This window comes from Cimex lectularius, unplaced genomic scaffold, assembly GCF_000648675.2.
Source record: "Cimex lectularius strain Harlan isolate CLEC.00 unplaced genomic scaffold, Clec_2.1 scaffold25, whole genome shotgun sequence".
Classification (NCBI taxonomy): domain Eukaryota; kingdom Metazoa; phylum Arthropoda; class Insecta; order Hemiptera; family Cimicidae; genus Cimex; species Cimex lectularius.
In genome coordinates this window covers 563135-586127 of record NW_019392633.1, presented here as the reverse complement: position 1 = coordinate 586127, position 22993 = coordinate 563135, and the positions used below count along the sequence as shown (strand labels likewise).

General features: G+C 34.0%; 1 protein-coding gene and 1 long non-coding RNA gene across 2 annotated transcripts; both read left to right on the top strand.

Annotated features, from left to right (window-relative positions):
- The first annotated feature begins 26 nt into the window (after positions 1–26).
- LOC112126165 lies at positions 27–2452 on the top strand. The gene is made up of 3 exons (XR_002909815.1): positions 27–211; positions 297–453; positions 1700–2452. It is a non-coding gene; the product is annotated as an uncharacterized LOC112126165 (long non-coding RNA).
- Positions 2453–3289: 837 nt separating this feature from the next.
- On the top strand, positions 3290–22397 carry LOC106668779 (annulin-like). The gene is made up of 14 exons (XM_024224649.1): positions 3290–3452; positions 16819–17040; positions 17138–17271; positions 17344–17473; positions 19627–19856; positions 19916–20090; positions 20141–20279; positions 20347–20616; positions 20714–20793; positions 21149–21293; positions 21356–21501; positions 21555–21715; positions 21780–21919; positions 21977–22397. Exons 1-14 carry the CDS (start codon positions 3341–3343, stop codon positions 22110–22112), a joined length of 2220 nt encoding a protein of 739 aa, XP_024080417.1. The 5' UTR covers positions 3290–3340; the 3' UTR covers positions 22113–22397.
- The last annotated feature ends 596 nt before the right edge of the window (positions 22398–22993 follow it).

Here is a 22993-nt window from a genome sequence, read left to right as displayed (position 1 = left end):
TGAAACGTGTGTCAGTTGTCTTCCTGGTTTGAGCATTTCACAGTGTTCGATGTGGTAACTGTGAAAATACTTCCTCCCATTTGTCATGGGGCCTTCTTTAACATCTAAACTCCTCTAAACCTCACATCCCATTGGCAGAAAAAGCAAGTGTACATGGAGCTGTTTTTAAAAACTCTGTTAAAACTATTGGGTTGTCCGGAAAATAATGCAGGTTTTCAAGTTTTCTTTTAATTACTCAAGTACGAATGTTAACACTTTTTAATCCTCTTCCAAACAAAATTGTTTGCTTACTTCAGGAGCATTTCATTCTTTGGGAAAAATTCAATTTTAGCAAGATGACAACGCGTGATTTTCGCGACATTTCGTTTCACGAGTTTAAACTCGGTCGGAACGGTGCCCAAACGGCTAGAGGCAAATAAGATTTATTGTTCTTCTTCTGCGGATGTAATTAAGGTAATCAGTTGGCTTTAGTGCTAATTTTTGTAATAAGGTAATATGAATGTGTTTGTTTCTTTTTAATAAGCACTTTTCACGTGTTTTTCCTTGTTTTTGTTTGTGTGACGTTGCAAGTGACAAACTGATCTAGGTGATTGCGTCCTATGAAGACGTGGAATGTATTGTTGGCCTGGTCAACTGAGAACTGAATCGAAAGCGACTACGGTTTACCTTACTCGTGTGTGTGTGTGTGTGTGTTTGTGTTTGTGTGTGTGTGTGTTATGTGCACCGCCCTGGTTCGGTCCGACAAACCAGATAAATAAACTTGTACTTGTGCAGGCCGGCCTTTTTAGTTCTATCTTCTTCTCTCTGGCAGTTGGATGGTGGAGGATGCCTTGAAAGTAATTGAAAGATTGCTATATTGCTAAATTACTCAGATATGCGGATGACCTGCTATATATGGCTCTAATCCCTACATATTTGCAAGGAATATCAATTCATCAGATAATTACTGCAAAAACAATGAGGCTTAAAGGTCAATGAAGTAAAATCGGAATAAATGAGCTTTAGACAAGGCTGCACAGTCGCACCCGCACTTCTAGAAACCCATCCTATCTTATCCCAACAAACACCACCTTTTTTTAAAACTGTAAATTAATTTGTTGAAGTCGTGAGGAGCGGTCAAGAATGAGGTAGTTTAGAAAAACACTTTTTTTAGCCGACGTTTCGACCTTTATTCGGGTCATCTTCAGGGCATAAAGTGTGGTACTATTCTTGTGGTGTCATATTGGTTTTGTGTTAAAGTGTTGTGAATTAACCCTGTAGAGTAAAGCCCTCAGGATTCCTTAATCCCTCAATTAAATGAATATAAACAAATTTTTCGGCTTTGAATTAAAAAAAAATGAATCTTTAAAAAAAAGCTGTTATTCCTACAAAACGATAATTAGTTGTTAATATTTAAACTTAAAATTATGAATTTATACATGCGGGGAGCACGACTTTCTGAATAAGCGTTCGCATATATGAACGAAAGTTCAAATTTAGAAACATATTATCATGATAAATAATTATACACATAAATAATTATACAATTATACACACAAAACCATCAGAAAACACAAAATCAACAAATGTACACAACAAAATGGGTTAGAACGTGTTTTGTACTAAGGTTAAATAGCAAATAAAATTGTTATGTCTATAAATTCAATAGTTGTTTCCCTCATTCATCACGAATGATCTAATTCGCATAGTTTGTGTGTAGTATATACCTTCACGAGGCTTGCTGAGTTGGAGTTGCTGCCTTCAACAAAACCCAAGTAGCAAGGAACTGCCATTACAGAACGTTAATGATTTACTGTGGAACGCCTCCTGATGAACCATACAGCATGGGGCGTACTACCCTGAAGTAGGCCATCTCCAGATTTGAGGCCAACCCTCACTTCATCTGTAAAGAGGACTCCCCCCCCCAATATTTCAATGTCCGATTTACATGTTCCCGTTCAAATTGAAGCATGGTCATGTTGTGAGCTGTGGTAAGAAGAGGTCCACAAGCCGGGTGGCCGGCCCTGAGGTTAATTTTATTAGCCGTCTTCTTACTGTCCTGGAGGAAATCGAAACATTTAGGACTTGTCTTATCAGATTTTTTATCTACTTTCTCCTAATGCTGCGGCTGCCTGATGACAGATGAATCTATCGTCTCTCTTGTCTGTAGACCTAGATCGACCCTTCTTGTATGAAGATCTGTTTCTCTGAAGCGTCGAAGCAACCTTCCCATTGTTGGGTGATTTGCACTCAGTCTTCTGGCGACTTTGCGGTGGCTGTATCCTTCCTCTAATAATGTTATGACCCTGACACTATCATACTCACTCAAATGCCTGACTGGAGCCATTGCAAAAGTTTTAAGAATAAGAATAATATCAAATGATATCAACAAAGGAAAAGGATTCGTTGAAAGCAATCTTTAGGTGTGGCTGAATGGAATGGCTTCCTAATTTTTGTGCAAATGGGATTAGTTAGTACAAAAGTAAAAAAGGAAATAAAAAAAGTATTATTTACTGTTTATTTTGACTACCATAACTCCTAATTACCTGTAACTAATGTAGAAATGTAATGTAATTAATTTTAAACTAAATAAATTCTGCGATGCGTTAAATTTGTCCGTAAGTGTATTTATCCATGCATTAAAAACACAATTTATATATATTAAATATATAATAAATCAAATTATTTAAAAATAAAAGGAAATTTTCAAAATTATATTTATTGCAAAAGTGATTTTAAAGTAGAAATGGTGATGAAGCTCAAAAATCCGATGATTATTAATTATAATATTAGAGTTACATTTGTAATGAAATTTAAGTGGAAGAGCTAAACACGGGCAAAGGATGCGAAGTCGGCTGCGAATGCTTTTTTTTTTAAATTAACTTTTTTTTTGTTGGTTTGTGATAATGAGATAGTTTAGAAAAACACCTTTTTCATTTTTCTTCGACGTTTCGGCCTTTATTCAGGCCATCTTCAGGGCATAAAGTGTGGTGTTATTCTTGCGGTGTCATATTTGTGGTGACCACAAGAACAGCACCACACGTCATGCTCTGAAGATGACCCGAATAAAGGTCGAAACATAGGCAAAAAATGAAAAAGTTTTTCCAAAACTACCTCTTTCTTGATCGCTCCTCACATATCCTAGAAATTATTAAACAACCAAACGATCACTAAAAAAACAACATATTATTTTTATGTGGTAACACCAATGCTGATCACATGAGGCATCGAGCAAAATCGAAAATCTGCTTATAGGAACGCACTTGCTACAAGTGGACATCTGCGAGGGAGGAGAGTCGATTTGGGAGGGGAAATACATAACTTTAAATACATCCGTGTAGCTCTGTCCTCAGTCTTTGCGATGTTTTCTACGTGTAACGACTGTAGGATGTGGAGACGTAGGCCGACCACCAACTCGAGGAGGCTATCCTTGTCACTCCCAAGACCTCCCCGCTATTCTTACCGAACCAACGGTAAAACAACTTTTTTTTGTTTAATACGTTTTCGAATTTTATAAATATTTGGAAATATCTTAGTTGTATTTGTAGCAGACCATCTTACAAGGGAGAGAAATCCTAAAAAGGAAGTGCAGACTGCAGAAAATTTCATGAACAGTATTATTTATCCTCTTGTGAACAAATTTAATTTTTTTTAATCTGACCAAAAAGACCTAATGGATTCAATATGCAAAATTTCCGCATTGAAAAAATAAGTGCTCCATTATTAACACACGCATTAAATATTAGGAAAATAAATAATATAAGTAAAATTTAAAAAGATTTATTATTATTTTAAAAAACATAAGTTTTCATTATTACATATTTCGGTTTGTATATTTATTGATTATTGCTTGGTACTATGTCTTGATTCTTAAATTGTAAATTGGCAACCGAATTCTTTTTAAAAATTTTTTGTATATCATCTATTTTTCGAACACGTGAAAAATATTTAAATAACAACCCCTTGAAAAACCCTTCGTCGAATAAAATAATGTCAAAATTTCGAAAAATGACAGTCCAATTAAATCCACGTTAAAAAAATCATTATTTAGTTGTGAATAGATTTTTTTTAAATATCACTAATGAAAAACAGTTCTTTTGAATCTGCCTGTCATATTTAACCATCAATCAACCTGCGTTACTTCTTTCTATCGAATCACTTAAATGAACTAAACATTAGTGATTTAACTTCAATATCAAATGGCCAGAGAAACCCGCACTTCGTTCTCTGAGACCCAAACACATGGTTGAACCATAGATTAATAATATTGGCAGAAGTGTATCTATCTACGTACAATGGCTTTAATTGGAACAAATAGGCGTACAACTCTTACAAAATAAAACACTAAAATGCTGAATATATATTACTAAATTTAAAGTTAATTTATTTATCCTATCGTGCTTTGATGAAGAAAAAATTGGATAAGGGACCCGCGACCGTCAAAGGGAGAGGACATCTTTCACATCAACGACCCTACAATGAGTTATTTATTTTAAAGGTACAATTAGGGTTTTATGCCCCATTACATGTATATATACATATTAAAAATAAAGTGTTATAAAAACACAATAAAATAATAGTAACAGCAATCATAACAAAACGTAATAAAATATACAAAAGAATAATGACAATAATATATTTTTAAATATTAATTATTTATAATCGAATGGTGAAACCAAATTATGAAAGAAAAGCAGAAAGAAAAAACAGGAAACGGGAAAAAGAAAAGGAAGGCGGAAGAAAATGTGATGATGGCGTGGACCAGAAACAAGCCAATTCCATAGTAAATTAATAGCAAATTCCATTTATGTAAATAATAATGCCTTAACCGATATCCTTGGTTATGCCTTAGAGATATTGAACGTGGGCTATATTTAAGGAAATGATAAATTGATTCGTACAATTAATTTTTTTCCTGATAATCTGAGAATGTCAGATAGATCGCTGGATGTGCTACTTCGTCTAAAAAATGACCAGATATAGGTATGTGATTAAACAGTCCTATGTTATGCTAAGATTTGGTGTTGAAAACTAGAATGACTCAGTAGTAAATGCGACTAAAACACCTGAATAACATCATATAGTTGTTTGCATTTTTCACGCTTTTATTACCCACCAACTGTTCAAACATACCAAAATTGGGAAACGGAAGTTTAATGAAAGTATCAATCGTCTTGTCTCAACGTTTTCCGAAAGTTTTAAAGTTGAATAGTTCAAAAACTATAAGTAAAATAGGTTATGTTAAAAAAAAATCAGGAAAACTATTAACCTGCTAAAAACTTACAACTTTTTGTAATAATAATTTTTCTTTAGTTAACGATTGTGATAGAAAGTAGAGAATTAGCGTTTTAACGATGGCGACTTGTTTTTTAAGTTCTCGATAAGAACGTTTCTCGTTTTATATCCGACCTAAGTTTCCCACAGTTTGAGCAACTCGTTGTCAATATTTAGTCTGAAGTTAAGAATAGCCTAGTATTAGAAACGAAGGAATTCACTAGCATTGAAACCATTTGGGATTTTATGATGAAACGAGAATAACCGAGAATTAGTCACCGGGTACGAACACAAGGGGATGGGCTCTTCTGTCTAGAATAGGAAAGGAAACAAGTGTTCTTTTTTCAGATGTCAAAGCTGTAAACCGTCGAAGTGCGACATCGTCTCTGGTGCTCCTAAAACCATCAACCTATCGAATGAGCTTTCATGTCGATGTGAGCGGAATCTTAATGTTACCCAGCAAACCAATTTTTATATGTGCTAATATGCAAAAGTGGTTCCGATTGTCTTTTTTCCTCTTTGTTGAATCAAGGCGTTGTTTGTTGGCATATAGGGATAGGGGATAGGGAAAAAAAGTGCACTGCACCTCGACCTGAAGAGATCTATTACTCCCCTGTTTTTTTATAACTCACGGCCAGCTTCAAGTTGTCAATCAGCCTCCATAGCTTTCCCAACGGTTCCTTAGTATAGGATCTTGCTTACGGGTTTTCTTGTCTTAGTTGCAAGAACCTGTACCTACTTAGACCCTCACAGAAACATAGAATGTGTTCTGCGGTCTTCTCCTCTTCCTGGCAGTATCTGCACAGTGTTTCTTCTGTCTGTACACATCCGGTGCATGTGCTTTCTTAATGCTTGTTGGCATATACTAATGTCTTTTCCAGTAATGTCAGTATTCAAGGGTGATTCATTAACACCGAAGAAAAAAAAAAAAAAAAAAAACGAATCTGCAGTGTATTCAATTGCAAATTTAAAATGTATTTACATACGGCAGACCGCATCTCACGATCTCGGAATAATCATTGACTAACGGCCACTAAAAACCACACTTATTTACATATTATTAGTTTCGACATCATAAAATGGATTAGTTGAAATAGGAATTAATCAAATCTAAGTTACTATTTCTCAATTTTTGGTTTTGTCAGTAGTTTTATCTTTAGTGATCATGTCTGAATCCGCTTGTTACGTTTAAACTGATCGTACGTGTTTGATATATTTTGCATTTATGCATACTGAAAAAAAAATTATAAATCGTTTCACAACAGACTGGCGCTGGAAATGTAAATTCGCCCAAAATGTGCATAAGACGTACCGGCACGCAGCGGGAACAGAGGTCGACAAAAAGATGAGAGATACCATCAGAGCACTTAATAAACTAAGAGCCCAATAGAAAAAAATTAATATGGTCCATTAATTATTCAGAAATCGTGAGATGCGGTCTGGTTTTGATGTAGGTTTCAGAAAAACGTTTTCTTTATCGGGCCAACGTTTCGATCTTTATTGAGATCATCCTCAGGATCCAGGCCTGGAATTTACAAACATTGTTTAAATTTAACAAATACATATATAAACANTTGTTAAATTTAAACAATGTTTGTAAATCCCAGGCCCTGAAGATGATCTCAATAAAGATCGAAACGTTGGCACGATAAAGAAAATGTTTTTCTGAAACCGCATCTCACGATTTCTGAATAATCATCGACTAACGGTCTAACGGTCACTAATCACCACACATGGTCCATTAATTTGTCCAAAATAAAATAATTAAAACAGATAGATTGGTATTAGTTCGTTTCGAGGTGATCACGGGAAACACCACCTTCAGTGAATTGTGTAAAACTGAAAGTTAAAAAACTTCTGTGTATTTTTTGCTATAAATAAATGATTTCAAAGTTAGAAGTAACGACCACTTTTTCACTCACCAACACTTTCAAGTGGATCAAGGTATCAAGAAAAAAACAAATTCAATTTTACTGCCAAACTTTGACCTTAAAATCGGTCAAAAGCTTAGCAGTAACAACTGAATTTACTTTTTTTCTTCATGCCAATACCTTTGCATATTTCTTCTAGAGTGTTCGTGGATAAATAAATGTGCAAAGTAATACTGTTGCAATAATTATTCGTTAATTTACGGTTTTACAGTTTGAACGTTCTGTCGGCATTTTGCCTCTCAATCTTATAGAAAATTAATTTCAAAAAATATTATGAATAAAGAAAAGACCTCTAAAATCAGCCAGCGGAAGGTAAATCAAAGAAACATAAGCGGAAGAAACGCTTACTTTTGTCAAAAACGAGGTACAACATCCGACGACTGTTAACTTGAGACCTTGGGCCCACTTGCCATCCCACTGCACGCCCAGTTGTCTTCTTTTAGCAATCGCGTTAAAGAAATCAAGTCTTTTGTTTTCTCGCTGTACTTTTTTAGACAAAGAATGCATTTCCTGATTTGCCAAAAACACCATTTTTATCTCGCTAGGTAATTGAATGCAGTTGCATCCCGTAGTTAATGAAAGCATATTAAACAAGTCGGTAAAGATCACCGTTTTGTCAAAATTTACGGATTCCGTATAAAAATCATCGATATTTAACGGTGGACGTTCGGCAACATGTTTAATAAAAAGAGAGGTACTTTTGCCGAAAGGAAGACAAGAGATTACACTCTAACGTCGTCCTTGTAAGGTCCTTTGAGCATTAACATCTTCTTTTCAGCTCACCATCCGTCATTTTATCAAATTATCTTCGTTATGTTGTAACCATAAAACGAACCTTCATAAATCAGACCATTTAAGAACTAGGTCAGATTTGGTAATGTTAAACCGAAACGGGACAGTCATCGTAGGCGATCTCTGTCAAGGGCGTTTCAGAATTCCTGATTTCGTCCCACGGGGAGCTCGCCTTATTATTTATAATTGCAATTTTCATCCTAAAAGGGACAATTTCACAAAAGGGCAAAGCATAACGATTTATTTATCGTTATGGATGGTTAGGGGACAATTCTACATTAACTTTGTTCACCTCTCTCCAACGTTTTTATTAATATTTTCGGTCATATGTTCGCACTGAGTTTTTTTGTGTTGTTTCCTATGTCTGGTTTATTTTTGAGTTCTGAGGTTGTTTATGTTGTGAGCATCACGACTTACTAACTGCCAAACCGACACTGAAGATGAAAAGTATATGGCGTCTAACAGACCAACTAACAGTGAGGATAGACAAACAAACATGATCCGACCAAGTTACACGGCTTCTTTTTTCAGTATTTATTAAATCGTCGGGGTTTTCAAATTGAAGCGAGATGTGTTCAGATCCCATCAAAGAAGGCTCGAATCAATGGGGCAATTTGTTTACAGTAAATTCTGATTTGCTGACTGTGCCCTGTTTTCAACTGGAACATTGCCCAGTTTACACATTCTTTGTTCGAAGCTGATTCCAACTTTTTGTGGTAACAGGTGCCTTTTTTTAAAAAGGCTGATTTCTTCAATAAACCATTCATAATTAATGGAACAGCTGAGCAACATCAAGTCTACAGAGATATAAACATGGATGTAATTAAAAAGTTAATCAATAAATTATTTATCAATTGTTGCTTGGCAGCCGACGAGGAAGGAGTTCTGCTATTTTATCTCGCTGAGGTGCAAACCATTTTACTTAATGCTTTTCTTCGCTAGTTTCGCTTTTCAATCTCCATCGAACCCAGTCCGCTACCTTGCGCTTTTAGATAGCGGACTTACAAGGAACCCTCATACAAGATCAAAACCACAAGAGCTTAAAAAAAGATATGGAATGCTCAGACACCTACTTGGACCAAAATCAACACTAAGCATACATAACAAACTAACCGCTTGACACTCATCAAACCTATTTGGATTTATGAAGTCGAACTGTATGGCACGGCCATATCATCCATCATCCAACGAATTCAATCTTTCAATCTAAAGTTCACCGCCATATCCTCAATGCTCTCTTCTACGTCCCCAATCGAACGATCCATAATGACCATAAAATCCCATTTGTGGACAACACGCTTCCTCAATTTCTACTTTAAACTACCCCTCCACCTAATTCACTAGCCCTAACTCTTTTCCCTACATCCGACCTTACGGTCCCACGAGTGTCACCTCCCAATTAAATAAAAAAGAGCTGGTTTCTCTCCCCACTGACTCCCGGTCTGACAGATCTGTCAGATTTGTATATAACTATACTATTTGCTCAATGTATATTTTGTGGAGACAGCATTAAACAAGATAAATTTTAAAAAATTTATCTAGTTAATTATTTTTCTTATTGTATGATTGTATTTATTATTAAGTTTTTCTAATTTATTAAAGCAATTTAAGCATCTACAAACAAGAAATTGAGTGTAACGAAAAGCCTCCCTGTAATGTCATTAATGACAGAATAAAAATGCCCTCAAACGCGCGTGGTATGCTCTTCATGAACAATGTAATAATTGCTATAAAAGACAAATTAAACAGGTGAACGGAAACGGGAGGTAGGATTTTCTTATCTCTTTAAACAAAAACAAATATCAGTCTACCGACTCAGGACCTTTTAACGTTTTGGCCAAAAGATTGCACGTTCACAACATCATTGTTTTTGCTTGGAACAGACTAAAATCTGAAACAAACACTTAACGACTCCAGCTGAAGCGGCATAGGGTCACTTATTGGGTCTTTGTTGTATTCTTCAATGCGTTTCGGCGATCCGAGCCACTAGAATCTTGCATTGTGGACCTATTAAGTAGTATCGCAATGCCCGCTTATACAATGGTAATGACTACCACTGACTTTTTACCTTGAAAGTGATTCAACTGCCAACGTCCATACCATGCTGAATACACCGGTTCTCGTCTTGAAAGTGGTACAACTCTCGTGGCGGAGCCGTAGAGCAACGGAGCAGTGTGTTTGTTTCCAGGAAAACCCTCCCTTTATTGTCAGACCTTTCTGAACCGAATGCCAAGTGGTGAACATTAAAATCTCTAGCAATTTTGAAAGGGGGTGAGAATTGCTTAAAAAAACAATTCCATTGCCATAAGGATAAATTATTCGTAGCGGAATTGTAAACCGAAACTATCGTTAGAATTGGAGTGCTGTTAGATACAAATTTAAGATCTATGATTATTCAGAAATCGTGAGATGCGGTCTGGTGTGATGTAGGTTTCAGCAAAACATTTTCCTTATCGTGTCAACGATCTTTATTAAGATCATCTTCAGGACTCAAAGTGTTTGTTTTCTGTGTAATTGTGCCATACTTGCACTCTCAACACGACACGCAAGAATGCCACAATTACACAGAAAACAAACACTGAGCCCTGAAGATGACCACAATAAAGATAGAAACGTTGGCACGATAAAGAAAATGTTTTTCTGAAACCTACATCACACCAGACCGCATCTCACGATTTCTGAATAATCATCGACTAACGGTCACTAATCACCACACATTTTAACACCTATGACGATAAGATCTTCAAAATTGTGCCTTATCAGAATGCATACTGTATTTTATTTTTAATTAGCAAACCATCTCTGTCAAGTTGGCCAAATGTAGTCTGAGAAATTGCATTTTCTTTCAGACCGGCCCAGTTTCGGAAATAATCATGTCCATATTTTGCATGTTAGCATGTGCTCGAAATTTCATTTTTTAGGTAACATTGAAGGCATTTCCCGATAACCCCCAATTTGAACACACAAGAATTTGTACTATGGCTAATATGCAAGATCATAAAGCCAATAAAAGAAAAAAAATGGTGTTAAAGTATTATGTGCAATCATATTTCTAAACTTTTGGACTAATTATTTTGCAGTACACCTTCCGCATATTAAAATTTTATTTGAAGTTGCTTAAAAAATACGACAATATTCGAAACAACTGTGATGAATGAGATACTTTCTTCCGGTAGTTTGGTTTTCTAAACCGAGACTTCGGAATCTAGTTTTTTCACTTTTAATGATATAGAATTCAATATGGGACTAACTGGAACAGACTCGTTTCCTCGAGGATGATGTTTATAAAATATTAATTCAGATATCGTGAGATGCGGTCGGGTGGGATGTAGATTTCAGAAAAACATTTTCTTTATCGTGCCAACGTTTCGATCTTTTATTGAGATCGCCTTGCGTGGCACAATTACACAGAAGACAAACACTTTGAGAGAGTAGAAATACTTTGTTTGAATATAAAATATATTTTGCATTGTATAAATTCACTTATCCACATCCTAAATGTATTTGTTAAATGTAAACATTGTTTGTAAATCCCAGGCCCTGAAGATGATCTCAATAAAAGATCGAAACGTTGGCACGATAAAGAAAATGTTTTTCTGAAACTTACATCACACCCGACCGCATCTTACGATATCTGAATTACTATCGATTAACGGTCAGTAATCTCTACACATTTATAAAATATCTTTCATTTTTTAGATGGGGTAGTCAAGATTTATCGCAGTCAGGTCCATTGATAACACCATGTCTCAAGTCATATCCATGGGTGTTATTGACCTAAGCTGGTCTTAGTTTTCCTTATTCGATTTTTTAGATACAAGGATTTACCAAAGTTAAAACTTTGGTTTGTGTTGGCAATTCTTGAAAGTCCAAACTCTGTAGAATATTGAATTTATGAGATGTAGCTATTCTAGAATATAGAACGTTAGATTTGTCTTTATTATTATTTTCTTCAATTAATTTGTTGTACCCAGGACAGGCTCTATCATTTGATTTACAATTCTCTGAGCAGTGGGTACAAGATGGATCCAAGACTTCACAGTCATTTTCAGGAAGTGATCGGCAATAATTTATACGCCTATGTCGACTTCTACACCACTGATCTTTTATATGGTCGTATCGTTATGGCAGTTAAAGCACTGTCTAATGGAAGGAATAAATGCACCTACCCCTACATTGCAATAACAAAGATGATAATATATATTTTGTTTACGGGTCAAAAACCTATTTCTAAAAAAACATATGCAAAAGTAAAGAGAAAAATATATATACAATACGATGCTGTATATTATTATAACTCAACATTAATAAATAATAAAACACTATACTATACATCAATGAAAAAGACAATAAAATCCTAATAAATAAAACAATATAAGATTTAATTAAATACCCTGGCTATATAATTATAATGACTAGGAATTATACAAAAATTATATAAAAATAATATAATAAAGCAACTACATAGTTCATTTTTAGCTTTATTTTACTAAATAACATTATTATGCTTCAAGTAACTGACATTTTAATGAGGAAACAGAAGTATTGAACAAATCAACATTGCATATGTTGTTACATTCTATCATCATTCAATGCATCTGGGAGTGTAGAGAAAAATTTGTTCTTTTATATTCATAAAAAATATTTTCTGAATTCCAAGGTGGCAAGGAGGTACATAAAATTGCAGTTTGCCAAGATTTCTGTGGAATCTATACAATTATTATTAATTTGAAAATAAAAATAATCTCAAAATACTTTCTTCTGCAGCTTAGAACAGAAATATTGAATTAAGTTATAATGGGTGACAGTTTGATTTGAAATATAATGTATGAAGGAATTTATTTTGAACAGTTTGAGCAAGTTTTATATGTGTAGTAGTGCGGAGATGATTGAGGCATATTCAAGAATAAGTCAAATAAGTGAATTATTATTCAGAAGTCATGAGATGCGGTCTGGTGTGATGTAGGTTTCAGAAAAACATTTTCTTTATCGTGCCAACATTTTGATCTTTATTGAAATCATCTTCAGGGCTCAAAGTTTTTGTCTTCTTTGTAATTGTGCCATTCTTGCATGTCGTGCTGAGAGTGCCAATTATATAGATGGACATAGCAACAAGAATTTTTGTACTGATAGGTAGTTTGATGAAGTCATGCATTTTAAAGGAGCGATTTTTGATTTCTTGTAAATGTAGCTTAAAGGTAAGATTATTATCGAAGATGACACCAAGATCTCTTATACAAGTTGCTCTGGTTCTGGTATATACTGTAAATTAAGTATGACCAGGCAGTTACTAATTTGATGTTTCATCTTGAGATTTTTTGGTAACTATCTTAATATTTACTTACAGGGATGAACCAGTTAATGCTGGTTGGTCATTCGTCCGCAGAAAACTCAGTCAAGACAGTCCTTATAATTTCCCTCTTTAGTGGATATTGTGTTATTATATATTTTGTATACATGGGGAACAATTATTTGATTTAGGGTATTGGTTGGTTAGGCCGAATGAGCAAATTCTGCAATGGGGGGGGGGCGTGGTAGCCGGGTGATTAAGGCGTCAGACTTTCGGCTAGTAGATCCCACAATCATGGGTTCGATCCCCATGTCGCCTTCTTTTTCTGACACCTAAGGGGACCGGTGGCTGCAAATGAAAGAAATTGACATAACACTCAACAATGGAAGGGGCGGGATCAGATATCAGTGACCCTGAATTTGGTCCCAACTCACTTCAAACATGAGTTTCTTCGATAGAAGAACACAGGAACACCGGGGGCTCAAATCCACACTCGTGTTGCGAGCCTCCAAAATCTCTGAAGCTCATTCATGCCTGAAGGAAAAGCGATATTAAAAACTTTGGAATATTTTTTGAAAATGCTATTTACAAAAATTGGAATAATGACTGACAGTTTCAGCACAGTAACTAAACTACAAAATTTTTGTATGAATAAATATATTATAAATATAATAATAATGAGATATACTTTAATCAAAATTGTTAAAAAAATATATAATTTCATTGAACAAGGTAAGAGTATAATTGTACATAGGGTCAAAGGGCATGCAGGAATTAAATATAGTGAAAGAGTGGGCAAATTAGCCAAGGTGGGAGTAAGTTAAGGCTCTTCCTTAAATATTCAATTAACTGGGAGGCATCATTAATAATTTTAAAAGAGAAGGGCTCATGAAGGAGTAAAACTTGTACATTGCGTCTGAAGTGGGGAAGTATTATCACTTGTTATTCCCAGCGGTACAGAAAAATCTGTTTTCAGGAAGTAAGAAGAGGGAATGCCTAAAAATTACATGGTATTTTTGATTTGTGTCTACATAAAATCAAACATAGAACCTCGCCATAGCATGATTTGGAGGAAAGTCTCCCAGCACCTAGTGTTAGAATGTGTAGAGTACGGGTCCAAAAAGAGAATGTTTTTTGAAAACCATAGAGGCCGCAAGATATTTTAAGAAGCCATTCAATATAAGTTCGCTTCTATTAGAAAGCACAGAGGAAATAAGTGTATTTATGAATTTCATACAAACTGTGAAATAAGCATTTGAACATTGTAGGGTGGGTTTTTCATTATATAAATTTTTCTGTGATATTTAAATCGGCCAGATATATCAGGGCATTTAAAAAGAAAGAAAAAAATAATCATTTTGTCCTTTTAACACAATAGTTATTCTCAAAACAATACACTGTAATTTATATTTGCAACAATCCACAATTGTCTTGCTAGAGTTACTGAACAGTCTAACCCACACATCAAGCATGAAGGTCATTTACTATAACAGGTAAATTTTAATGTGACAATGTGCATGCCCTAGTGCTTCCTCATTGGGAACTGAGATGTATTCAAAATATTCAACGACTCAGTGGCAAGTCATTTACATAGTTTTATTATACAGTTTTTGTTCAGAAAGTCAACTTTCACTCACTACTATTTAAGGCTATGTTTGCGCATTTTTGCTATAATTACCTAATAATGATAATTTTTTATTCACTCGTTTTTTTAAATCTGCAATCTATATTTAGTTAATATATGAATAAAGAATCACCAGAACACCACAGCAGAACTAATTGCGATAGATAGCGCTCTCGATTACATACGAAAATTGGGTGATTCTAAATTTTGTATCCTCACAGACTGTCGAAGCATTGTAGAAAGGATAAATAACATTACCCCAGAATATAAATGCAGAAACTATATTTTTGCCCAAATCTGTAGGAAAATGCTTGAGACAAAAATCATGGGAAAAAGGGTGGCATTGTGTTGGGTGAAAGGGCATGCAGGCTTATGGCAAAATGAAACGGTGGACGCACTTGCAAAGGAGGCTGCAACATCAGGTCCAACCCTTGACATTAAAATTCCTAAAGATGATGGGAAAAACTTTTTGGAAAAGTTTTGTAGAAATCTGTGGCAAGAAAAATACAATGCATCAAATTTTGGCAATTATTACAGGTCACTGTTCCCTGAGCTCAAGAAAAAACCATGGTTTTCGGAAGGCGATAGCCTAGAAGGAATGTCAAAGGAGTTCTATTCTACTACTTTTAGACTGAAGACAAATCATGGCCTATGTGGTAGCTACAAGAAGAGAACGGTTTGGCATCGTCTCCGAACTGTCCCACTTGCGATTGCCCTTCAAATCCTTCCCACATAATTTTTGAATGTTGAAAAATTGTTTTTTCAATACAAAAATGAAAGAGACAAACTGCTAAAAAATCTGAGCAAAGTCCCAAACATTTCCAAACCAATAAACTTCTATTTCTAAAGTCGATAAACGTTTCTTTTTGATTATCTTCAACCATGAAAATTTAGAAGATGAGAAGATGATGGAGCTGAACGAGTGGGTGCGGGCGCACGGCGGGGACCTGGTCCTGGTCGGCCAATCCCGCTCGACAGTAAAATGCAAATAGAAAACTTCATGGGTAATATGCCAGCGTAAACCCCCAACCCAAAAAAAAGAATCACCATGCAAATTTAAGTTTATTTATTTGTAAACAAATATTTTTTAAATATTTTTTATGGTGCAATAAACTTTATTATTATTCATGTTGAACCAGAACTGGGTCTGTCTCCACACGGTATTTTCTTGAGTTATTCAAACGCATTTCGGCATTGCATTATCTTCAGTGAGGCACTAGTATTGTAATATTACTGTAAAGTTCAATTCCATATTTTACAAGTCATTTTCTTATCCCTTGCTAAGTTACAATTTTTTATTCTATAAAATTGCCATCAAATTGCAAAAATGCCCAAACAGCCCCTTAAGCAGTAGTGAGTGAAAATTCACTTTTTAAACAAAAACCGAAAAGTATAAAATAATAAAACTATTCAAAAATAGAAAAGAAGCAAATAAGAAAATTGATTATTTGAATATAATTGTATATTAAATAATAGTTGAAAACGAGAGTTCTATTCACAAACTGTTTTTCTTAGTGATCCAGAATTCGAGGTTTTAAATGCTCATTGTCTGACTGAATATAAATTGATTGACAAATGATTTATGTTTCATGCAGGTACCAAATTGTGATTAGAAAAAGGTCAAAATGAAAAACTTCTCTGTAATGATATTATAGTGTAAATGGTAATTATTTTTCAAGGAGTTTCCGAACAGTCTAACCCACACATCAAACATGAAGGCCATTTACTATAACCAGAAAAATATTACATTATCTCCCATTAAATTGCAGGATCAATTTATGGTATTTCTTCTCAGACGATTATTATTTGGTTTCTAATATGTAATTTGATATGCTATTAATGTAACGACATTGAACAAGTTAACCATTTTACCGTTTTGGTGTCTGTTATACGCCACCGTTAAATGCCATAAACGGATTTTGTTGCAGATATTAGAGATGACAAGAAGAGAATACTGGAAGTGCAAAATGTTGACCTACTGTTTAGGTCAAACGGAGAGGCTCATCACACTGATTTATTCCAGTTGATGTGGAGGAAGGAAAATCCACAATTAGTTGTAAGAAGAGGTCAAGTGTTTAACCTGAAAATAACATTGACCAGACCATACATTGAAGATCATGACTCAATTTCATTTATTTTCTCCCTTAGCGGTAAAAATATTTAGTTTTTATCTTAATATTTTAGAATTGTTGGTTGTTTTGAAGTAGAGATTTTGAAAAGAGCATTTTTTGGGGTGGTGGGGTTCAGATTGTGAAAATCCTAGTCTTGGACAAGGAACGCTTGTTGCCATCCCGCTCACAAAGCGTGAAAAATTGAAAGAAGAGCATCTCATTTGGTCTGCACAGCTTGAATCTGTCTCAAACAATGTTATCAATGTTAAGGTGAACTAAAGGGAATAGTTTGTGAAAAACTTGATATATTAATGTAGCATTATTTTTAAATTATTATTTCAGATAACAACTTCAGTGAAATGCATAGTCGGAAAGTGGTCTATGGACATTGACACAAAATTGTCTCATAATTTGACATTAAACTACAGTTATAAAGGGTTGATTTACATTCTATTTAATCCATGGAATAAATGTAAGATTTTGTTATTAATTTACAAATAACTTTTTATGCTATTTCAGAATATTATATATTTCGTCATGTTCACAAATAGAAATCAACAAATGAACTTATTGTCAAATATTGTGGTGAAGTCGACAGATATTTATATTCCTGTGTTTCAATTCTTTTAAGCATTCTACCATGTTCAACATGTACAGAACAACCACTTGGCGATAGGCCACAAATTGTTCGAAAAGCATAGCGATCAAGAATGGGCAGACCAGTTTAAAAAGATGATCAAAATATAAATCAATTTATGAATCTAATTTATTTTTCAATTGTGCATATATATTTTTAAGTTAAAGTCTTTCAGGAAAAGAATTTCCAATGCTGAAAACTCTGAATATGCTGAATTCAATACTAAAAATTTCTTTTTAAATCTATAGATTTGATAAACTTGTAGTAACTATGTAATGAATGTTCAGATATAATAATTAGTTGATGGACAAATTTAACACACTACTAAATTTACTTAGTTTAAAATTAAATCCATTATCTTTTCACATTAGTTTCAGGTAATTAGAAGCCATCATAGTCAAAATAAACAGTAAATAATGATTTGTTTACTTCCTTTATTTACTTTTGTAATAATTAATTTTATTAGCACAACAAGTAGCATTGTGCCCTTCCATTCTGCCTTCCTAAAGATTGCTTTCAATTAATATTTTTCCTTCGTTTATTTCATTTGATATTATTCTTATTCATAAACTTTTTTAATGGCTCCAGACAGGCATTGAATGTGAGTGTGGCAATGCCAGAGTCATAATTTATTAGAGGAAGGATACAGCCAACGTGAAATTGTCAGAAGGCTGAGTGTAAATCACTCTATAACAGGAAAGAACATTTAGCGCATCAGAGGAACCCAATCAACCCTTCATAATAGGTCTACCGACAAGAGAGATGATAGATTCATCAATTATCTGTCTCTATGAAACCGAAGCATTATGATAAAGGATATAAAATATCTGATAAGACAAATCCGAAATGTTTTGATTTTCTCCAGAACTGCAAGAAGAAAGCTCAATGAAAATAACATCAAGGCCCAGCACCCGGCTCATGGTCGTCTTCTTAGGGCATCTCAGGAAATGGCCAGGCTTCAATTCATAGGTGAACATGGAACTGGAAGGTTGGGGACGAGTCCTCTTTACAGATGAGTTGAGAGTTTGTTTTAAATCTTCAGATGGGTGTAATTTCATATGACGACGCTCAGGAGAAAGATTATGGTTCCTCAGGTGGCATTCCATGGTCGGTCATTGATGTTCTGGATTTTTTTGCATTTACAGGCAAACTTGGATTTTGTTGAAGGCAGCAACTCCAACTCAGCAAGCCTCTTGGCTCTACAATGGATCTTCATATAAACGTTAGTGGGTGTACACCATGGTGTAGCATTTCCTTGGAGCTCACACTGAATTGGTTATGCGAGGAATTTACCTCCCAGAGGTACTTACAAGACATTGAAGAACATGCAGTGCCACTCTGGTGAGAGATTGTTGCTAATGCAGGGTAATGCCAGAGAACGTGTTGTGGATGACTATCTGAATGAGGTGAGAATTGAATGCCATGTTCAATGTCCAGATTTGAACTCAACAAAAAACATTTGGAACCAACTTAAGTGACGAGTACAATGGCGAATCCCATGTCCTAACACCCTAGAAGAACAACGGGTGTTCTTGATGAATGGAAAATAATTCCTCAGAATTATATCAGCAATTTTATCCAATGAATACAACAGCGTTTAACGGATATGATTCATGACAGAGGTGGAAATACTCTGTATTAAAGGGGACAACTTTTTTTTTACATTTTTATTTGTTTTTTAATTTTTTTGTGTGGTTCTTTACTCAATAATTTATTTTTTGGAATTAGGTAAAAACATATAAACATTTTTTTTAAATGTCTTATTTTTATAACTTGGTTTTGGTATGGAAATATGAATAAACCTAAATACATTAAAATTTCTGGGTGGTGTGTTAATTTTATCCATCAGTATATTTTGACAAATAAGATTCTAAGCATAAGATTGTTGTCTAAAAAAAATGTTCACACACATTGACAAATATTTGAATGATAAAATAAATAATTAAATATAAAAATAAATTAAAATAAATAAATATATTTATATTTAGATGAAGAAGTGTATTTACAAAATCATGAAGAGCGGGATGAATATGTGTTAAGTGAATCAGGCTTGATATACCGAGGAACTCATACTAGAATTAAACCTTGCCCTTGGAAATATTCACAATTTGAGACTGATGTCCTTGACTGTTCAATAATGCTTTTCAATAAAATAAGCAAGGTATCTTTTTCAAGTATGAACGACCCAATACAAATCTGCAGGGCTTTGTCAGCAGCTGTGAGTATATCATATAAATATGTAGCCAATCTATTGTTATATTATATTTGCTTTATTAGGTGAATGATCAAGATGATAATGGGGTAGTAAAAGGAAACTGGACGGATGATCATGGTGGTGGAGTAAGTCCTACAGTTTGGACTGGAAGCATGAAAATTTTGCAGAAATACTTCAAAACCAAGAAACCTGTCAAGTATGGCCAATGCTGGGTATTTGCGGGTGTCCTCACAACTGGTGTGTCTAATATTAATTTTAAAAGTGACATTATGAAAATTAATTTGAAGTGTGCAGAGCTCTTGGAATTCCGGCCAGACCTGTGTCATGCTTTGATTGTGGGCATGACTCGATGGGCAGTCTCACAATTGATTATTTCTACGATGAGGAAGGGAAATACATGAATGAACTCCAACACGAATCAATATGGTGAGTGGAAGAAAATTTTATTCGTAGAGAAATTTGCAATTTTGATAACTGATTTTGATGATTAAAGGAATTTTCACGTATGGACTGAGGTTTATATGAAACGTCTTGACATTGGAAAGGAATTTGATGGATGGCAGGTGATTGATTCAACGCCGCAGGAGCTGAGTGACAATCAGTTTAAATGCGGCCCTACATCAGTTCATGCAGTTAAAAACGGCCGCATTCTGACACCTTATGATGGTAGTTTTATCTTTGCTGAAGTCAATGCTGATTTGGTATACTGGAAGTACATTGGACCAACACAACCTCTTAAACTAATAAAAACTGATACCAAAAAGTGATTTTTAAATTTTTTACCATTTATTTATGCAGTGTTGACTGATATGGACTTACACCCAGTTTCACTAATTAGATAAATTCATGTATGTTACTAGGATTGGAAAACTTATTTTGACAAAGGCTGTACATGAGTGGGATAAGGAAGATATCACCCAAAATTACAAACATCCTGAAGGTTAGGCCTATGAAGCATTTTTAAGTTTTTTAAATTTATTTATTTTATATATTAATATTCCAGACTTAGTTTTGAATTTTCAGAAATTTTGTTTTTACAATATGAAAGTGTATTTCATCAGTTTTTGTCATTCATAAATCTAAAGTTGTCTGTATTGTGCATAACAATGTGTTTTGACAGAAATTGCAAGTTTAACTTTTGATAAGCAAATTATTTACAAATTTGGTTGTCTTCAAATAAGATGAAATTATCACTGTAGAAAGACGATTTACTTATATTTTTTTATTTATTACTATTTGTGTTTGCGCGATGATTGATAATCACTTCTATTCTTCTTTGTTTGGTAACCTAAAAGATACAAATGAAGAAAGATTGACAATGATGTCTGCCCTTCAAAAAAGTGGAAACTCGCTGAGCAGGTTTTACCTCAATGAAAATTTTAATGACATCAAATTTGATTTGAAACTTGTCGATGACATAATTATAGGATCATCATTTGTGTAAGTCAACAAGTAATTATCTATTTCTTCATAAAAAATGGGATTTTTTTTGAAAATTTCAGAGTTTCTTTGAAAATGATTAACAAAAGTGTAACTAAGAATTACCAAGTACGTGTAAATCTAGCTGCTGATGCTATTACATATACTGGAAAACAAAAAGGAGAAATCAAAAGAATACAAAGAGACATCACAGTGGAAAAAAATTCAGGTATGACTGTTCTGAAATCAATTCAACCTAGATTTTATTACGCTCGATTATAGGAGAAGAAGTAAACATGACAGTCACTTACAACGATTATGCTGATAAACTTGTCGACCAGGCTTCTCTCAGTGCATCGTGTCTTGCTAGAGTTGTTGATACAGATTTTGATTTCTATGCTGAAGATGATTTTAGGGTTAGGCAGCCTGATATAAAAATGATTGTAAGTTTCCTCCAAATATTTGATTGGCTTAATCGATTATTCAAACTGTTTTACTACTATTCAGGTGTCTGGGGATCCTGTCATTGGAAAACCCATTAAAATCAAAGCCAGCTTCATAAACCCTTTACCGATCCCGATAAAGAAAGGTTTTTTCTCAATCGATGGACCTGGGATTACAGACAAGTCGAAGAAGAAGATATTCGAGTATAATACATCCTGTTGTTTATTAATATTTTGTGTTTTCATTAAATTTTGTTTTAGTGCTCCTCCACATGAGGAAATATCAGCGGAATTCATTCTTCAACCTCAATACCTCGGTGATCACATGGTAGTTGCAAAGTTTGTATCTAAAGAATTGAGTGATGTAGATGGATTTATGAGAATCTCAGTGAATTAGAAACAATTAGTTTAAACCATGAAGCATTAATCTGTAACTAGTTAAATTTATATGTTTTAATATTTAGTTAATGCCTTGATGTTTAATTCATACAAACTAATTTTTCAATTATGTCAAATAATAAAGTTTTATAGCATGCACATAAGAATTATGTTTAGTCAACTTCTGTAAGTGATTATGGCTAAAATTTATAAGTGATAATATAATTGTCAATCAAGCATTTTTCATTCACATTTTATTTATTTAAATGTTATATACAGTGTTTTCAATTATGACATTTTCAGAGAAAATACAATTTTGTTTGATAATGATTTACAGATTGTTTTAATTTATTCCAATATGTTTTCATTGTTAGTATTTTTTTTTACAATTTATCATACAATTTGAGGCATCGAAAAATAATATACCCTTACCCGATGTAACACCTGGTAATACAATTATAGTAATTAGTCAACCCTTCAGTTGTTGAAAATTTAGGTATGTTGAAAGAAATATGAACTTCGTCTCAGGTTATTAGGAGAAAATGATCGAATTTCTTTGTCATTTGTTACACAATTATAATCATATACATAGATTTATTATATGTAACAAAATAAGCTATCAAATGGGTCTTGCAATTTTTTTAATTTCAGATGATCAAAAGAGCTCTGGTCATTTACAAATAATTTAGCGCGTACTGCCTACCACCGAGGAAAGTTCAAACAAATAATTTACATCCACCATCATCATTAGGACCCAAACCAAAGATGAAAGTTTTTTTCAAGTAAAATAAATAATTGCTAATAAAACAATATTACATTTATGTGTGGTGATTAGTGACCGTTAGTCGAAGATTATTCAGAAATCGTGAGATGCGGTCTGGTGTGATGTAGGTTTCAGAA